Source organism: Natator depressus, chromosome 10 (assembly GCF_965152275.1).
Source record: "Natator depressus isolate rNatDep1 chromosome 10, rNatDep2.hap1, whole genome shotgun sequence".
NCBI lineage: Eukaryota > Metazoa > Chordata > Testudines > Cheloniidae > Natator > Natator depressus.
The window spans coordinates 81,117,969-81,134,714 of record NC_134243.1 but is presented as its reverse complement, the minus strand read 5'-3'; the positions used below and the strand labels follow the sequence as shown (position 1 = coordinate 81,134,714).

At 47.8% G+C, this 16,746-nt stretch overlaps 1 protein-coding gene across 9 annotated transcripts in view; it reads left to right on the top strand.

Moving 5' to 3' along the window:
- The window catches only part of TLE3 (TLE family member 3, transcriptional corepressor), a 46,068-nt gene extending 30,165 nt beyond the window's left edge, over window positions 1-15,903 (top strand). For 2 of the 9 annotated variants that reach the window (XM_074966640.1, XM_074966644.1), the window contains exons 8-20: window positions 1,905-1,921; window positions 4,868-4,987; window positions 5,290-5,340; window positions 6,047-6,199; window positions 6,650-6,782; window positions 7,505-7,689; window positions 8,640-8,716; window positions 9,257-9,506; window positions 9,730-9,977; window positions 10,692-10,839; window positions 13,702-13,852; window positions 14,747-14,823; window positions 15,302-15,895. In XM_074966640.1, the coding sequence (XP_074822741.1) occupies window positions 1,905-1,921; window positions 4,868-4,987; window positions 5,290-5,340; window positions 6,047-6,199; window positions 6,650-6,782; window positions 7,505-7,689; window positions 8,640-8,716; window positions 9,257-9,506; window positions 9,730-9,977; window positions 10,692-10,839; window positions 13,702-13,852; window positions 14,747-14,823; window positions 15,302-15,409 (1,718 nt within the window). In that variant the 3' untranslated portion in view covers window positions 15,410-15,895. Of the gene's footprint in view, window positions 1-1,904; window positions 1,922-4,867; window positions 4,988-5,289; window positions 5,341-6,046; window positions 6,200-6,649; window positions 6,783-7,504; window positions 7,690-8,639; window positions 8,717-9,256; window positions 9,507-9,729; window positions 9,978-10,691; window positions 10,840-13,701; window positions 13,853-14,746; window positions 14,824-15,301 lie in introns of all 9 variants that reach the window. The other 7 variants (XM_074966641.1, XM_074966647.1, XM_074966645.1 and 4 more) reach the window with 7 other exon arrangements.
- The last annotated feature ends 843 nt before the right edge of the window (window positions 15,904-16,746 follow it).

Genomic DNA, 16,746 nt, shown 5'->3' with positions numbered 1-16,746 from the left:
TCTGACTGTATGCCTTACGCTGGAAAATAAAAGTGAGGGTAAGTTTTATATGGTGACTAATACCCCTTGGGGATAAGCCAACCCAGCCCCAGAAATTTTTGGCTGGGCCATCAGGGCTACCCCATTTGTTAAATAAAGGGCCATGGGCTTGGTCCTCTGCCCAGAGCAGGAGACTCTGTTCCTGAGGTCTTGTCCCAAAGGCGCTAAGCCAGGGGGCAATAATTATGTTTTGTCAAGGTCCAGACTCCAGAGAACATTCATAAAACAACAAAACAATAATAAGTAAATAAAAAGATTTTGGGGTCTGTTCCAAAGCATCTGGCGATCCGGATTTGGCCCATGGGCCACCTATTGACTACCCCTGCGCTAAGCCAATGTCAAGTTGACTCTGTGGGGACTAGTGTTTTCAGGGAGTCTGGGTATTTCCATTGTGAGCCCCCAAGTCAGCCTGGCTGATGGTGTAGAACATTCTCTGCAATTCACCTGTTGTCAATGACAATGACAGCACATTTCAGAGACCTCGATTGCTCGAAGGTGCCTTTCTCCTCTTACTAGCCAAATCCTGAGTTCATGTTTGGAGCAAATTATTTCCAGTGGGGAAAAAAAAAAGTTTAATTTTCTTGGGCCCTGAGATGTTTTCTTTGCCCATGTGTAATAGTGAGCATGGTTTGGTGACACGCTTTTGTAGCAATTTGACCTTATACTGCCTGATTTGCCCCTGCTAATAGTCTGATTTGTGTCCATAAGTTTATATGCAGGCCTATTCTTGGAGGCTTAGTTGATGCCTTTCCTAAAATCAGGGCCTCTCACTCCATTTGTGGGACCTAGTCCTAATTGTATAATCTATTTGAGGATCCAAAACAGCTCCACTGTACACACTCAGATGCTTTGCAGGTGTCCTCCTTACGAGCTCCTTACAGGTGGTAGTGAGAAAACACTCCAACCAGCTTTATATCTGGATATGGACACAGCAAGAGTCATTGCTTAAAAATGGCTGCCAGGGCTTAATGAATCATATGAAACTGCACAGTCTCTCTCTAATTGCAAGAAATCTGCTTGGAAACTTGCACTCGTCTGGAAATAAACAATGCTCCCTGCCAAAGTCATTTTTTTAATCACTAGAGATAATAAGAGAATCTTTGTAGAACAAAAAATGGTGGCATCAAGTCAATTACAAACCAGTACAGTGCTGGAGGAGTTCCACACTTCTCTGCTCTCTATTAATATATCAAGATCTCAGGTCTCTTCCCTCTAGACGTATCAACTTTTAGAGTAGTTATCTTGTGCTTCTGCTAACCTAGGAGGTTCTATTGTCGTGGGTATTTTTTCCCTGTGAAAGCTTCAGGAAAAAATTATTGAAAGTTATTATCAAAATACATTCATTTTTTTTCTACATGAGTTTAAATTGTCAGGCAATCTAGTGGGAGAATGGGTCTATTTATGTATAAATTAATGACTAAACCTCTGACCACATCCCGTTAAAGTGGCAACACTTATCTTTGTAATTCTACAAAGAGGATGAGTCTGGATGTTCAGTATCTTCTCCTCCTGGATTTATGACTTAACATGTGTAAATAGTTTAGTTCCTGCCATTTCTCTTTGTATTTCAATGCATTTCCCCTTAGACACTGTTTATTTTGCCGTATAATTCACTTAGACAAAAAAAACAAACAAAAAAAACGGGGGGGGGAGGGGAATATTGGGGGTGTGTGATTGAGCAAGGGAAGCTAATTTAAAATGAAAAGAGCCAGAAACGCTTTGATTGAATTAAGCCAGAAGTCGCATGTGATGAGGAACTGCGAGGTTTATTTTCTGTTAAGACTTATTTGAACTTGTTTTATTTTTCTGTCTTCTCTTTATCTTGGCTGGGACCTTACCTCTGACACGGGCCTCATTCCTAACAGAGCGAGACTCAAATGCAGTAAGTTCTGTTATGTTCTTTTTCTTTTTTCTTTTTTATCTTGGTTTCTGATCACTGTGCTCTTTTAATTTATCTATTGTTTTTAAAAGCAGACTTCCGGGGTTAGACTCTCGAGTGATCTCTGTTGGACCAAAAAAAAAAAAAAAAAAAAATCCTATGGGTGGGGCTAACTAAAATAGAATTTTTTGTTTGACTTTGACTATGTTCCGCTTCGGTTCTGCTGAAGTAAACATTAAGCAAATGCACATTGTCTTGCCGGTACACTCCTGTATGCCAGTTATGAGATTTGGTTTAAATCTTTTTGATTGCTGCACAGCTTTAAGATTCTGTTTCAATTGAATAAGCTTTGTGAATGAGTGCAGTCAAGTCTGTAGGGATAAAACTCCTTCAGCGATTAGGAAAGCTATTTTATTCCTGATCACTGTTCTATTATCTTGGGTCATCTAATCTGTTGGGATGGCTTTGGCTATTACATTGTGTTAAGTAGGACTTGGAAGGTCAAGCAGTTAACTAACCATCTAAATAGCAATGGTTGTGGGCAATTGTTGCCTCGAGCAGCTTTTTGTTAATTCTTGTTTTGACTTGGTTGCATCTTAGAAGACAGTCTGGTGTTTGGCAAGAAAAGGGGAGGATGATTCCAGAGAGACTTTTTTGCATGGGCAGAAACTAACACAAACCTGCTGCCTCACTTAGTTATTTTTTTCTTTAATATTTTTTTTGTTAAAGAACAGTCCACCCTCCTCCTCAGCCCTCTTTAATTCTATCCCCTTCCTCCCCCCTCACCCCCCCGGCCCTTGCTTTGGGCCTTATCCCAAGGTACACAATGCTTTCTGTTTAAAAGAAAAGCTGGCAGGACAAAAAACAGTTGAGTCTTCACTTTGCACTGATTTCCTGTCATCCGTGCATAGCCGACTTTCACAGTGCAGAGACCACAAATGGGCCTTTTGAGAGTCAAATGCAGATGGAAATAAAAGTGCCATTTAAGGGGGGGCTGACGGGAGGAATTGGCCATCATTAAGTTGCTTGTTAAGCTTGTAGGGAGCGGTGAGGGCAGGTTTTGTACGAAATATACAAATGTTTGGGCTCCTTTTTCTTTGGAATTGGGAAAATGTTCCCGTTGGGGGTTTAATGTGAACTATAAGCAAAACTAGATTCATTCATATTTCCTAGCCTGAGCAATAAAAAATATTTAGTTTCTTGGCTGTGCGCCAAGAAACAGCTGAATGGATCAATGCCTCTAAATGCTTGACATGATTCTCTGGTAGCTGCGAGCTTTTTCAGCATGACTGCCTGAGAAGAAAGGCCCTGGTGTTATCCAAAGCTGCTTATTGGGTACTGAGGAGAAACATGAACTGCTTTAGTTCTCCTTTTCAGACACCAAAGAAAAGGAAGCAGAGGAGCTTAAAAACATTTCTATGTAGCATGGGGTGGCAGGCACTCCTATAAGAAATGAAATGATGGTAATTTCTGCTGCAGCTTGTAGAAACTAATTGAATTGCGTCTGTCTGAGAACATCCCCAGTTTGCACTGCTGTAGTTAAAGGCCAAGTAACTGTTTTTTTTCCATGCTAAATTCCGCTCTCGGAAGGCGGCTTCGCTCTGCCATTTTTGCTCTTAGCTAACACTTGGCATGCAAGAGGCCTTGTTGGAGGAGCAAACGTATCGAATGATGTTTTCTGAGATTGGATGCTGTTGCTTAGAGGAAAAACAAAACAAAGCCCACCAACCTGACTACGTGACCATACTGACATCATGTCAATGTTTATTTTTAAAATCTTTTCTGCATGTCTTGTGGCTTGGCAGAGATCGGTTCCCAACGTGGTCCAGTTGCAATTGATGTAAAACAGTTCCAGTGCAGCATGTTGAGTCTTTTGCAGTTTGCCTTCTAGTAAACCCAGCAGATGAAATCCTGGCTCCATTGAAGTCTATGAGAATTCTGCCACTGACTTAATGGGAACCAGAGTTTCATCCAGAATGCATAACTTCATCAGTATGACACTGCAAACCCTTTAGCAAGTCAGTAACCTTACTTGTGCACATAATTAAGGACTTCAGTGAGGCTCCTGGCCAGAGGAAAGTTATTCAGGTACTTGTGTGGTAGAGGAAATGAGTTCCCAAGTACTGGCTAGTTTTGGTGAGCTTTTTTCAATGCACTCGAAACTCAGCAAGTTGTGCGACGAAGCTGTGGGCTGCTCTGCACCGACAGCCCCCCGTGCCCCTCACAAAGCCCTGCTCATGTCCAACGGGCTCCATGCAGGCTCAGGGTCTGCCCACGTGGCGCTGTTTGCAGGATCAGGGCCCTGGTCATTGGAAGCTCAAGACAAATAGTCCTAGTCCATAGTCCTACCCTACAGCATGTCAGGGCGCAGCTTCAGGTGTCATTGTCTTTATCTCTGTGTAGAGCTCAGTAGTGCAGGGTGGTCGGGGCTAGCCGGGCTGCTCACCTGCCAAAGTCTGTGTCGTGTCAGAGCCAGAGTGGGCTCCCAAGTGGAGAAAGCTGTAGTGCCCACCTCTTCTGACCTGGGGGGAGGAGGGGGCCAGGAGCAAGCCCCTCTGTTGGTGCCACATGGCCTGAGGAGAGGGGCACTCAATCAGGCAGGTCCCTGGCCATGGTGGGCATGACCCCTTTAATTAGGCATTCGACATCCTTCCGTGTGATTGTAAAGAAAGCCATTGGATGGTGCCCTGAGCTCTCTTCTGGCTCCCATCATAGTTCAGCTGCTTGCATTTTGCAGGGCTATAAGAATTACATAAAAATAGCGTGTGTGTGCCTGTGTGTGTGCGTTCGTTTTGAGAAGGTCAGGGGTCTGCATTTAAGAATCAGCCCTGTTCAGAGACCGTTTTAGCTGTGCTTTAAAAGCTGCCGCTTCTGAAATCCCTTCAAACTGCGATAACCCATTTAATGTGGAGCTGAACACCTTCTTGGATTTTTTTTCTGTGATTCCAGAATAATTCTGTCTCGCCATCAGACAGCCTGAGAGCTAGTGAGAAACACAGGAGTTCTACGGACTACAGCATCGACGCCAAAAAGCGGAAAGCAGAGGAGAAGGACAGCATGAGCCGCTATGTAAGTCACAAGAGCTTTCCTGATGTTCCCTTAGCTCTTGCGCGTGTCTGAGAACTAGGTGTTCCAGCCAGATGGTGTAACATGGGGAAACGATCTCGTAGTGCAGGATAAGAGAGCTCCTTCTGCGAGGGGCTTCTTTATAGTCATCTTGGCTACAGTTTTCAAAAGCACTGAAGTCCAGTTGCCTTTGAATGAGCTCAAGGCTCCAGAATCCCATGGGTGCTTTTGAAAATGCTACCCCTGACTTCTGGATTGGCAGAATCGGCTCTTCTCGCAGTAGGGTGACTTTCTGTTTGTTTCAGGACAGCGATGGTGACAAGAGCGATGACCTGGTGGTCGACGTCTCCAATGAGGTGAGCATGGGTGTCGTTTTTCAAGGCTGCTGCTTTTGCTCTGGTTTAATGCTGACTTGCGGGGGGAACTGAGGCACCAGACCTGGTGTGCAGGCCCTAAATCTCCATCACAAAGCACGGTCTAGTGCTAGGAGGCCTTGCCTTGCCTTTCTCCGCCTCCTTTTTCTTTCCAAGAGCGGCCATATTGAGACCCATGTACTGTGTCCCCACAGGCCAGGAATCGCTCAGGCAGTGGCAGGCCCAGTCCTGAGCTGGAGAAGGCTCTCCTGTTCCCAGGCCTGTCCTTCCCTTGGCCTCTCCTGGCTTAGCCCCGACAAGGCGTTGATCAGTGAGACTTGTCAATGCGTCTGTGGTGCGGACACCCAGTTGCTACACGTTGTATTGAGGCCTGTCCTGCCGTAGCTCTCTTCACACAGGCCACTGCTTTGATATCGGCTTTGAACTGAAGCCCAGGAGTGAAAGGAGCTGTGTCCCCTCCCACAGCCAGTCCCTTTCCCCCCTTAGTTTAAACGTTCTCTCTTTGGGTTACCTTAAACTCGGGCCCTTCCCGCTGTATCTGAATGTGACGACAGCATGTGAAACAAAGAATTGCATGATCAGCATGGCCATGACCCTCCTGCGCTTTAAAAACCCTGACAAGTGGGCACTTGAAAGCTTTCCCCCTCCTCTGCCACTGGCCGGGTGCTAAATGGCGTCCTGTCTTTAGGATCCAGCTACACCCCGCGTCAGCCCAGCCCACTCGCCGCCTGAGAACGGGATAGACAAAACCCGAGGGCTGAAGAAGGATGCTCCGAACAGCCCTGCTTCGGTCGCCTCGTCCAGCAGCACGCCTTCCTCGAAGACTAAAGACCTGGGCCATGTAGGTGGATTGGCGCCAAGTACACGGCAGCCAGGCGCTGGGGGGAGGGCTGGGGCTGTCCCTACCTCTGGAAGGAGGCTGGTTCATGTGGTGTGCAGAGTTGGTGTCTAAACCTCTCAGCCACGTCTTCCCAAGGGAAAGGTGCGTTCTTAGCTCGAGCTCACTGGCTTGAGGCGATACCCCAGTGAGGACAAGGCAGCATGTTGTTGTCCCGAGAGACCGGCTTTTAATGTGACCCTGTGAACTCAGTGACAATGACACACTGCCTTGTCCTCACGGGGATTTCACCTCCAGTCCGTGAGCTCGAGCCAGGCATGCACCTTTCCTTGAGTTGCTCCTCAGCACTGCTGGGGCCTGAGGCAGGGCAGCAAGGCGCAGTGAAAGGAGAGGGGTCTCTTCGTGCTGATCACTAAGCCACATCTCTTCTTGGGTTTTCTTCTTTCTGACCAGAACGACAAATCGTCAACGCCTGGGCTCAAGTCAAACACTCCTACGCCAAGGAACGAAGCCCCAACTCCCGGGACGAGTACCACTCCAGGCCTTAGGCCTATGCCGGGCAAACCAGCGGGCATGGACCCATTGGGTATGTGCTTTTGGGGGAGAGGCCTGGATTTGCTATGTGATAGCTAGCACAGTGCAGCCCTGATCCTGACCGGGGCCTCCTACGCTCTAAATGCCAGAGGGTTTGATGGTTTATGGCATTGGCCGCTGCAGAGCTGTATAACCACCCTTGGGGTGCTGGGCGCAGAGCTCTGGAGGAGTTTGCAGACCTAACTTGGGAAATTGGACAGGGCCGCCCCAATTTCCAGAGAGCCAAAAGGAAGGACGCAGCATGTGCACGCTCCTTCCTGCTGCCGTGGGGAGGAGGAGAGCTTGGACCAAATTCAGACCTGCTACAGCTCCCCCTGAAACCAGCGACATCTGCACCCGCATACGCCGGGGCTGAACGCCGAGAGCCGCACTGCAGTCTCCATTGCCGTGGCGTCAGAATGGTGGCGGTGTGCTGCCACGTCACCGAAACGTGCCGGGGAGGTTGGAGGCCAGCGTGTCAGGGCCCTTCTTGGGCTTTGCTCCTCTGGCAGGTGGAGCTCCCCAGCTCTTCACCCACCACACGCTGCTAGTTTGTGACTTAACGGTCATCCCGTTAGAGCCGCCCCGTCCCTGCCCGTTTCCAGGGAGACAGGAGCACGGGGCGGGGGTGGGATGCCCCAAGGAGTCGGGTATTGTGGATTTAGTTTAGCAGGCTAGAACTTTCCCAGGTGTCTGGTAACTGAATCTAGTGGTGACCAATTTCCTCCTCTCCAGCATCTGCCCTGAGGACCCCCCTATCCATCGCTGGCTCGTATGCGGCTCCCTTCGCCATGATGGGACACCATGAAATGAACGGCTCTCTGACGAGCCCGGGGGCCTACGCGGGGCTCCACAACATCCCGCCCCAGATGAGTGCCGCGGCCGCCTATGGCCGATCGCCAATGGTGAGCTTCGGAGCTGTACGTAGACCTTTTAGCTCCTTCTCTGGTCACGCCGGGGCCGGGCGCGTCGGGGGGGGGCGGGGGGGACGACTTCCCAGGCCAGGCAGTCTAGAGTGCAGCAGTCAGCTGCCAGCGTGCTGAACTCTGGGCTCTCCCCCGTGGGAGCGATCAGCCAGCTCTGGGCTCTCACCCGGTTGGCATCTTACAAGCGGGGAGGGCGGTGGAGTGAGTCACTGCTATGAAGCCAGGTGCTTGCAGACAGCTCCTCTGATGGGCTTTTGGAGAACAGCCTGGCTTCAGTGCCAACTCCTGCAGTGTAAACCCAGCAAACCTCAACGCGGGGACTGCGGGAGCAGGGAGAGCCGCCTCCGTCTGAACCGAGAGCTGCTGAGCACTGGCCTGGAGTTAGCGGAAGCTGCCGTGGCACCGCGCCGCTGGGGACCAGCCCCGGCACCTGTTTGCAGGGGCGTGTAAATCCGAGCACAGGCCTTGATCTCAGCTCTTTTCATGGGGCCATATTCTGGGGTCCCTGCCCAGTTATAACCAGTCCAGACCCAGGCTCTCCTGTAGGTTTGTCGGGAGCTTGCCTGAGTGTGGGCTGATTAGCACATGGAGAAAGGACCTTGGCATTGGCCATAGGGTTCCTTGCCCATCTGGGAGCACCTGTTTCCACTGGATTTCCACTCTAGTCCTGCAGATCCCCAGACCCTGGGTAATCCTGGCAGTAGCTTCCCATTTCTGGGGAGATGACAAATCAGTGTGGAATTATTATTGTTCATCAGCTGTCCTAGGGGCAAGAGGAGTGATGTGAAATGCAAAAAGCCAGGGAAAGCCCATACTCCTCTGTTCCCCTCCGCACACTCCGATGCCATGTGGGAGTTGGCTCAGTCTCGCTGCTGGTGTGTGTCAGAAGCGGGGACTTTTCATTCAGCAGCCAGCATCTGAGGCTGTTTCTGTCTGTCTTACAGGTCGGCTTTGACCCCCATCCACCCATGAGGGGCCCCGGTCTCCCCACAAGTCTTGCGTCCATACCCGGCGGGAAGCCGTAAGCCACCCTTTCTGTTCCTGTGCTGTTATGGTTAGGTGACATGGGGCGTTTGCTCCCTCCCCCTGCCACCACTTCCATGCTGCTTTACTCTTCTACGTGCCCCTTGCCCCGTTCCCGCGCCCCACCTCCCACCCCCAGCCAGAAACAGCGCAGGCAGGTGGGCGCTGCCCAGCCTTAGTGCGAAAGATACGTGGCTTCTTCCAGAGTGCTCGATGCCTTGTCCCCGGGTTTGCAGACAGTCCCGCCCCTGGGAGCACAGGGTGCCCAGCTGAACGTTTTCAGAGCTGCAGGGACCATCAGAGATTCCCAGGCCAGAAGGGACCATTGTGATTGTCTAATCTGGCCTCCTTAGCGCCCTCAACATCCCCATGGAAGTCAGTGACTGGCAGATGTGCTCCCTGGGAAAGGGAGCACACAGCCCAGACATCAGAGCAGTCAAGCAACTACATGATGACTGCAGGTTCTGTACCTCTGTTCCATGTGTGTAAACCTCTCTCCTGGCCTAATTCCCCCCCTGCCTTTGTCGTCCTCCTACAGAGCCTACTCATTTCACGTAAGCGCTGATGGGCAGATGCAGCCGGTCCCGTTCCCACACGACGCCCTTGCTGGCCCTGGCATCCCAAGGCACGCTCGGCAGATCAATACGCTGAGTCACGGGGAGGTGGTATGTGCTGTGACTATTAGCAACCCAACCAGACACGTGTACACCGGAGGAAAGGGATGTGTGAAGATCTGGGATATCAGTCAGCCAGGCAGTAAGAGTCCCATTTCACAGCTGGATTGCTTGGTAAGTTGCAGGCGGAATATGCATATGGGTGCGAGTGTCTACCGATGCTTTGCCATGTGTGTGTTCTTGCTAACCTGATCCGTTCTGACTAGTTTCGGAACCATAGTGAGCTTGCTCATGCTGACCACGCAGAAAGAATGTCACTTACTTCCCCTGTGCCTGTTACAAGATGAGTTGGACAAGAACCTCCCAGTAACTCTAGCACTGTTGCTTATTCCTGCAGAACAGAGACAACTACATCCGTTCCTGCAAACTCCTCCCCGACGGCCGCACGCTTATTGTGGGAGGAGAAGCGAGTACGCTTACGATCTGGGACCTGGCTTCCCCGACGCCAAGGATCAAGGCTGAATTGACCTCCTCTGCCCCAGCATGCTATGCTCTGGCAATCAGCCCTGATGCAAAAGTCTGCTTCTCCTGTTGCAGCGATGGCAATATTGCTGTGTGGGATCTCCACAACCAGACACTGGTCAGGTGAGTCTTTAGAAATGGATGTTGCGAAGACACTAGTGTGAAGGTATGTAAGGTCAGTGTCTGGAATTGTGTGCTTTTCATACCAAAACATTAATTTTGAACAACATTCTTGGGTTGTTCAAGACGACAGATGGCAGAAAGTCTGGCAATAAGTGAAAGGAAATAGTGTTAGTTTAGGTTATGGGTGCAATATATAAATCGTGAACAGAGCTCAAACTGGGGTAGTGTCCACTGGCATCTCTCTCAAGCTTCCTTCTTGTTCTCACATCTCAGCTTTCATTGAAAAAGGAAAGTGAGTTTCTAGCTGCTACGAAACCTTGAAAATGGGAACTGAGTGCAAACCGGTGGAGGTGTCTGAGCCTGAAATGTTAGCGCTGAGAGATGGGACAGGTTGATTTTGTGGGAAGAGCTCAGGAAAGCACGACTACTTCTTTCCCCAGTTAAGTCCCTGCCAGTACTCGGCCTGCAGAACAGACTGGAACTGGTGCAGCTTCATTTGTCGGATTGCATTGTCTCACACACAGAATTTTCTTTTATGTAAACATGGCATCCAGGTTCCTTATCAGTGACTGTCTCGACCTTGGAGTGACTGTACAGATACTGATGAGCTGTTGTTGATCCCTGAATGTAACACAAATGTTGAGAGAGAGACAAATGTGTTTGATTGAGATTTCTAAAGCCCTTCCTCTTGCGTGTTGGATTTTGGCTTCTCAGGCAATTCCAAGGCCACACAGATGGCGCAAGCTGCATAGATATCTCGCATGATGGTACAAAATTATGGACAGGTGGTCTGGACAACACAGTGCGTTCCTGGGACCTTAGGGAAGGAAGACAGCTCCAGCAGCATGACTTCACTTCCCAGGTAAGCACTGGGTTTCTCTTGCCTTTGGAGGAGGGAAGACTGCCCGATACCCGGCTATTGCAAATTTCATAGTCTTGTGACTTTTGACGAATGGGGTGTTTCCTTTGGCACTGAGGTGGGCTATTCTCTCGTCAGTGGGTTTAAAGTTATCTGGTATCACCAGTATTTGGCTGGAGTTTGTGGCTGATTCTCTTGTGTGTGTTGAAATGTCATTCAAGGATCTCCATGGCAACTGGCAGGGTGCGTCTTAATATTCTTATCAGTCTAAAGGGGAGGGTGCCACAACCCTGGCACTTTGGGTGTCTTACACAGGTGGGGCAGACCCGACTGCCCTGCTGGAAGGTTTGCGTCCCTAGCAGGCTATGCGTGGTAGGGGAATGATGCTTTTCCTTGTTAGTGTACGGACTTGCAATATCTTAATTAAACACCGTGGTCGTTCCTTTGTCAAGAAGTCAGTGACATGAGCGGTGGTTGCTATTAAGAAGCCAGCATTTGTCAACAGGTGCCACACAATTGCCATAGGTAGGAACATGAGACTGGCCACACTGGGTCAGACCAGTCGTCCATCTAGCATGGTACCCTGTCTATGACAATGTCAGGTGCCAAATGCTTCGGGGGAATGAACGGAACCGGGCAATTTATTGAGTGATCCATTCCCTGCCATCCAGTCCCAGCTTCTGGCAGTCGGAGGTTTAGGGACACCTAGAGCATGGGGTTGTGTCCCTGATCATCTTGGCTAATAGCCATTGATGGACCTGTCCTCCATGAACTTATCTAATTCTTTTTTGAACCCAGTTATACTTTTGGCCTTCACAACATCCCCTGGCAGTGAGTTCCACAGGTTGGCTGCGCGTTGTGTGAAGAAGCACTTCCTTTTGTTTGCCTTAAACATGCTGCCTGTTAATTTCATTGGATTACCATCTTTAGGGGTAAACTAGTACCTCAGATCTTACTGTTGGTAAATGCTGTTGTCTTAATGGTGAGCAAACCCATGCTGGATTAACCTGGTCTGCTGCTGCTGTAAGTGATACGAATTCCCAACTTCCTATGGGATTTCCAGTTTCTATTTAACTGCACACAGAGTACCCTGAGGCTTACTCCAAATACCTGAGCCTGGGCCATTGTCGCTGTGCATCCGTTTCCACAGTCCCCATATCGCTAGTTACACGTGTAAATAAGTGCCTGATAAGGGAATAGAAATGGTGCGTTTCTGACAACTCTGCTGAACGCACAGCCTGTCAGGAGTTCCCACTGTGTTGATGCTTGGCAGAGGGCATCTGGCCAGCCTGATGCCATGCAGTCAGTGCCGTCATGGCTTCCAGGCCAGGAACGGGCAGGACTTAAAGCCCAGTTAATCTTGCAGCTTTCCAGGCAGAGTTTTCCTACGCTGGGAAATGTTGGAAAGACGCATTCTGTCCACCTCCGTAAATACTCTGGCCAGAAACCTGTCCCTGGAGGAGGCTGCATTCAAGGCTACAGTGCTGGATTCAAAAGAAGAAAATCCCTTGTAGCTTGTTCATGTGGGTCCTGGTTTTGTTGGACTCAAAATGTCAGTAGTTTAGGAGATTGAAGCAGACTCCTTCCAAACTCAGCAAATCACTTTTGTTCTGAGTTGTCGATCTTGCTGTCAGTTGTGGTAACAAGGACACCCATTTAATATCAACCCAGGGCATGTGTGCCCCCCAGGATAGGAGAGAGCAGAGGCCTTAATTTTTATTCAGTTCTACTGGAACTTGGAATAGCATAAGACTATAAATGAAGAGCAGGGAATTTTCTGCCATTCCAGGAAAACAATGCTCCTGACCCACTCCAGCTCCATCAATAGAAGGACCAGAATCTCTCTCTGAACAAATCTGTGTGTGTTTAAATAAAAAGTTCCTGTTCCATGATGTGCCTTTTGTATTGATCCTCTGCTTTCAACAGAGCTGGAGTCAGCAATGCCTGGCTGCAGAAGCCATGGAAAATCCAGCAGCGCAGAAGCTTAGTCTTGTATTTAATTGCACTGAAGCTTACATTAGGAAAAACAGGATAATCAGTGTTTAGTTCCTGGTTACTAAGATTCTGAGTGTGCATAGGAGAAAGGGCCTGCAGTTTCCGGGATAATTCTCCATTGATTTTTTTTTTTTTTTCCCCGTTCATTTAAGTAGATCAATTCATATCTTATGTAAACAGTTTTCTTCAGCAATTACTGCTACTGGACTCACTGTCACCAGGGCTCGAAGAATTTGTAGCTTTGGGTGGTGATGTAAATGTGTACTCTTCTGGGGTGGGGGAAATTCATTGTATGAAACCGGGCTTGTGTTTCGGCCAGCCCCAAAGTGTGCAGTTATTTCTGTTGCTGTTAGGTTAGGACTAGTCATATACCGGGCAGTATTCAGTCAGGACGAAAATACTTCAACAACCTAGGAGAGGCTTTTTTAGGGGACTAGGTAGTTCTGGCTACAGAAATCGTCACCACTAGGTTGCTTGTTTAAATCTGGGTAAGGTCTGCAGTGACTAAAAATGGGACAGTTGATGGTGTGAGTTTGGGCCCTAGCTGATGGGTGCCCACATCACAACTGGCATCGGAGTAACTGTCTCAGCTGCTTCCTTGTTGTGGCAGTGATCCCAGCGTGGTTGCGGCCTGCTGCATGGGCAGGGTGGAGAAGCTCGGCATGCATATGAGCAGACCATGGCTGCTCTCTGGGTAAATGAGCGCACTGGTGGTCTCCAGCACAGCCCTGGGGTCTGTTACCTTTGCTCTTTACAAAACCCATGTCTGTAGCAAGGTGGGTTGCAGAAGGTTTGGCAAATCCAGGAAACTGGCTGGCTGGCGAGGAGATGAACGACTTGAGTTTTGAGACTGTTTGAATATCCCTTTAGATCTTCTCGCTGGGTTACTGCCCCACTGGGGAGTGGCTTGCGGTGGGCATGGAGAGCAGCAACGTTGAGGTGTTGCACCACACCAAGCCGGATAAATACCAGCTTCACCTGCACGAGAGCTGCGTCCTTTCACTCAAATTTGCCTACTGTGGTAAGTTACCTCTGGGTTAGTTAAGAGCTCTGGTCCCATTGACTTTAACAGGGCTGCTCGTGTGTTTAAAGTTGGGCATATGGGTAAGTCCCGGCTGAATTGGGACCTCTCTGAACCACCATCCTGAGCGTTTCCGTAAGAGATTGTATATGTTTGGTCCATGGTATATTCACATGTGTAGACGACTTCCAGTAGGATTTGTAAGGAGGATGGTTAAATTGTAGGTTCCAGTTGTAAAACAACCTCCCTGCTCAATCAGATTGAAGGTGTGAAGTGCTAAGCAATATCACTGAAAACTGTGTTAATCAAAGTCCTGCCCACACGTTAACTCACTAACCAAAGCAGAGGGAAAATGCACTGATTGGCAGCCAAGGCTTAGGTGTGGTGAATCGTCTTACTAAAAATTTCACATTTTAAGCTACCCCAGTTTGCTGCTATCCTCAAAGCAAAGCCAGTTGCCTTCTGAAGTGACAAGGCAAGCAAATGGTGATGGTAACTTTATCGAAGCGGTTGATTAAAAGGTACTAACAATAATAAAATGGCCTTTTCTGTTCTATAATCCTACGCTGGTACATATGTAGATAGCAAATACAAGGAAACGTGGTGTCACTTGCCAGGGTTTGCCAGACCTTTTCATTGGTAGGTATTGTTAGTATATGTGTGCTCAGCTCAGAAATGGAGAGGGGCAATGCGTGACCTTCCCTACGGTGCATGCATTGATTTCACAGTCACTAAGAATCTCCTGCTTGGGAGCTGACAGAGGCTTGGCTCAGAAAAGCCCCACCGTTGGAATAATGTTCCCATTGTGAAACTAACCTACACAATAGAAGTTGCAGCTTTTGTGTCTGACCTGCCCTGGTGTGGGGGAACTGACACTGTGCTTTGTGTGTTTAGGTAAATGGTTTGTGAGTACAGGAAAGGATAATCTTCTCAACGCCTGGAGAACGCCATATGGAGCAAGCATATTCCAGGTAAGAGGCTGCTCTTGCTTGGGCCTTTCAAACATCTGTCCCTCTTGTATGCAGCGAGCAGGGTTTGAGAGTGACCTCGGGTCTCCAAGCAAGGGGCTAACACCATTGTCTGTGCAGAAACTAAAAACTGGGCCCACCTACTGCGTGAACAGGGCAGATGTAACATCCCACTCTTCTGCAGTGAGGATAGGGATGTCTGCAAGCCGTTGGGTCAGTGTCTCACAGAAAACATGTGGAGCTGAGAGGAGAACCCACTGGCTAGAAATGACTGGTAGTAAATATAAGTGAATGTGGCTGAAAGGAACTTGAGAGAAAAGCGTACTTTGGTGCCTCTGAAACTTTTAATGTATCACTGTTTTGCATGTAAATAACAGTAACTGTCTCATCACAAAGAAGCTTTTCTGCTTAGTCAAATGCAGTTGAAAGTGGAAGATCTAGAATCTGAGCTGAGTTTTTTTCTTTTTTTTCCCTTTTCCAGTCAAAAGAATCCTCGTCCGTCTTAAGTTGTGACATTTCAGCAGATGACAAATACATTGTAACAGGCTCTGGTGACAAGAAGGCCACAGTCTATGAGGTCATCTATTAAACAAGGATTTTAACAGGGCTGTCAACTCTGAATATTAGGCTCGAGTCTGACAAGACAATGGCAAAGTCCTTTCATTTTCCTACATCCTTCAGAAGAGCAGCCATGCATTGAGAGAGTGTTTCCTGCCAGGCTGTGTAATGTGGATCTTCATGGACTCAGAGTAATGTGCATGGACTGATGTATTTCAGCAATTTTTATTTTAAGCCGTGGCATATATGGATTTATTTGGCGGTCTGCAAATATGGCGCACAGTGAAACCCTCAACAAGTTTCATTTTGGTTTTAGGGTTTTCTTTGTTCTTTTGTCTGCGCTTTGGTGGCACTATAAAGGACTTATTTTTTATTGTGACTTTTTTTTTTGCGCTCTATATAAGACTTGTGAAAAATGTAAATAACGGACTAGTAAATAGAATTGAAAGGGTGAGGTTAATCCTCCTGGTACACTAGTTGTGTATTTTTTTTTTTTTTTAATTTTTTTTGTCTGCTGTAATTGTATTCCACTGATGGGTTTGGTGGTGGCATTCCCCCCCCCCCCCCCCCCAAAAAAAAAAAAAAAAGTATCCATTTGAGATACTACTTTGACCTGCAGCTTGTAACCAGATTGAGCAGAGATGTCCACTGGTGAAAGTTGTTCCTACTGTCATACATGTGAATTGTTCAGTGTATTAGTCAAATGTTTGAACACTGTATGGACTGAAGTTCAATTGGTCAGATCTTCAGCTACTGATGTGACATCAGCAAAACAATCAAATTTTTATACGGATTTTTGTGCTTGTATGTTTGAAGAAAACAGGAAGTCCATGTTCTAAGAAACTTCTGCTCAAGCCCTTCTTGATCTTCGGACATAAATGATGAGGAATAATTTCAAAGAAAGCATAGTAAAATTCAGCTCAGGGAGCCACAAAAGATAATAGCAACTTATGTGTTTTGTATTCAAATGAAAGTAAAGAATTAGAATTGATAACCTTTAAAATACAATTCTTTTTTTAAAACAAAGTTTACTAACAAGTAGGGTTTGTGTGAGGTGGGGGCGAGGCGCTGTCTCTGGTAGGGGTCCGTGGCTTTATGGTCTTGTCACTTTTGGTATATTGGTTCCAACGGAGCAAAACCCATCCCCACACAGGCCAGTGTGTCAACATTTTGTACTAAAAGGTTAAATAAATAAATGGGAAATAAAAGTATTTGTGTAGCAGAAGTGCTCACCCTGTATTGTAGCATATGGAAGAGAATTTTTATACTACATTTTTATGGATTATTTTTTAATTTTTGATTTTAATCTGGTCAAAAGTAATTAGGGTTATGGTGAAAACTACCTGTTCGAAAGCGATAGTACAAAAG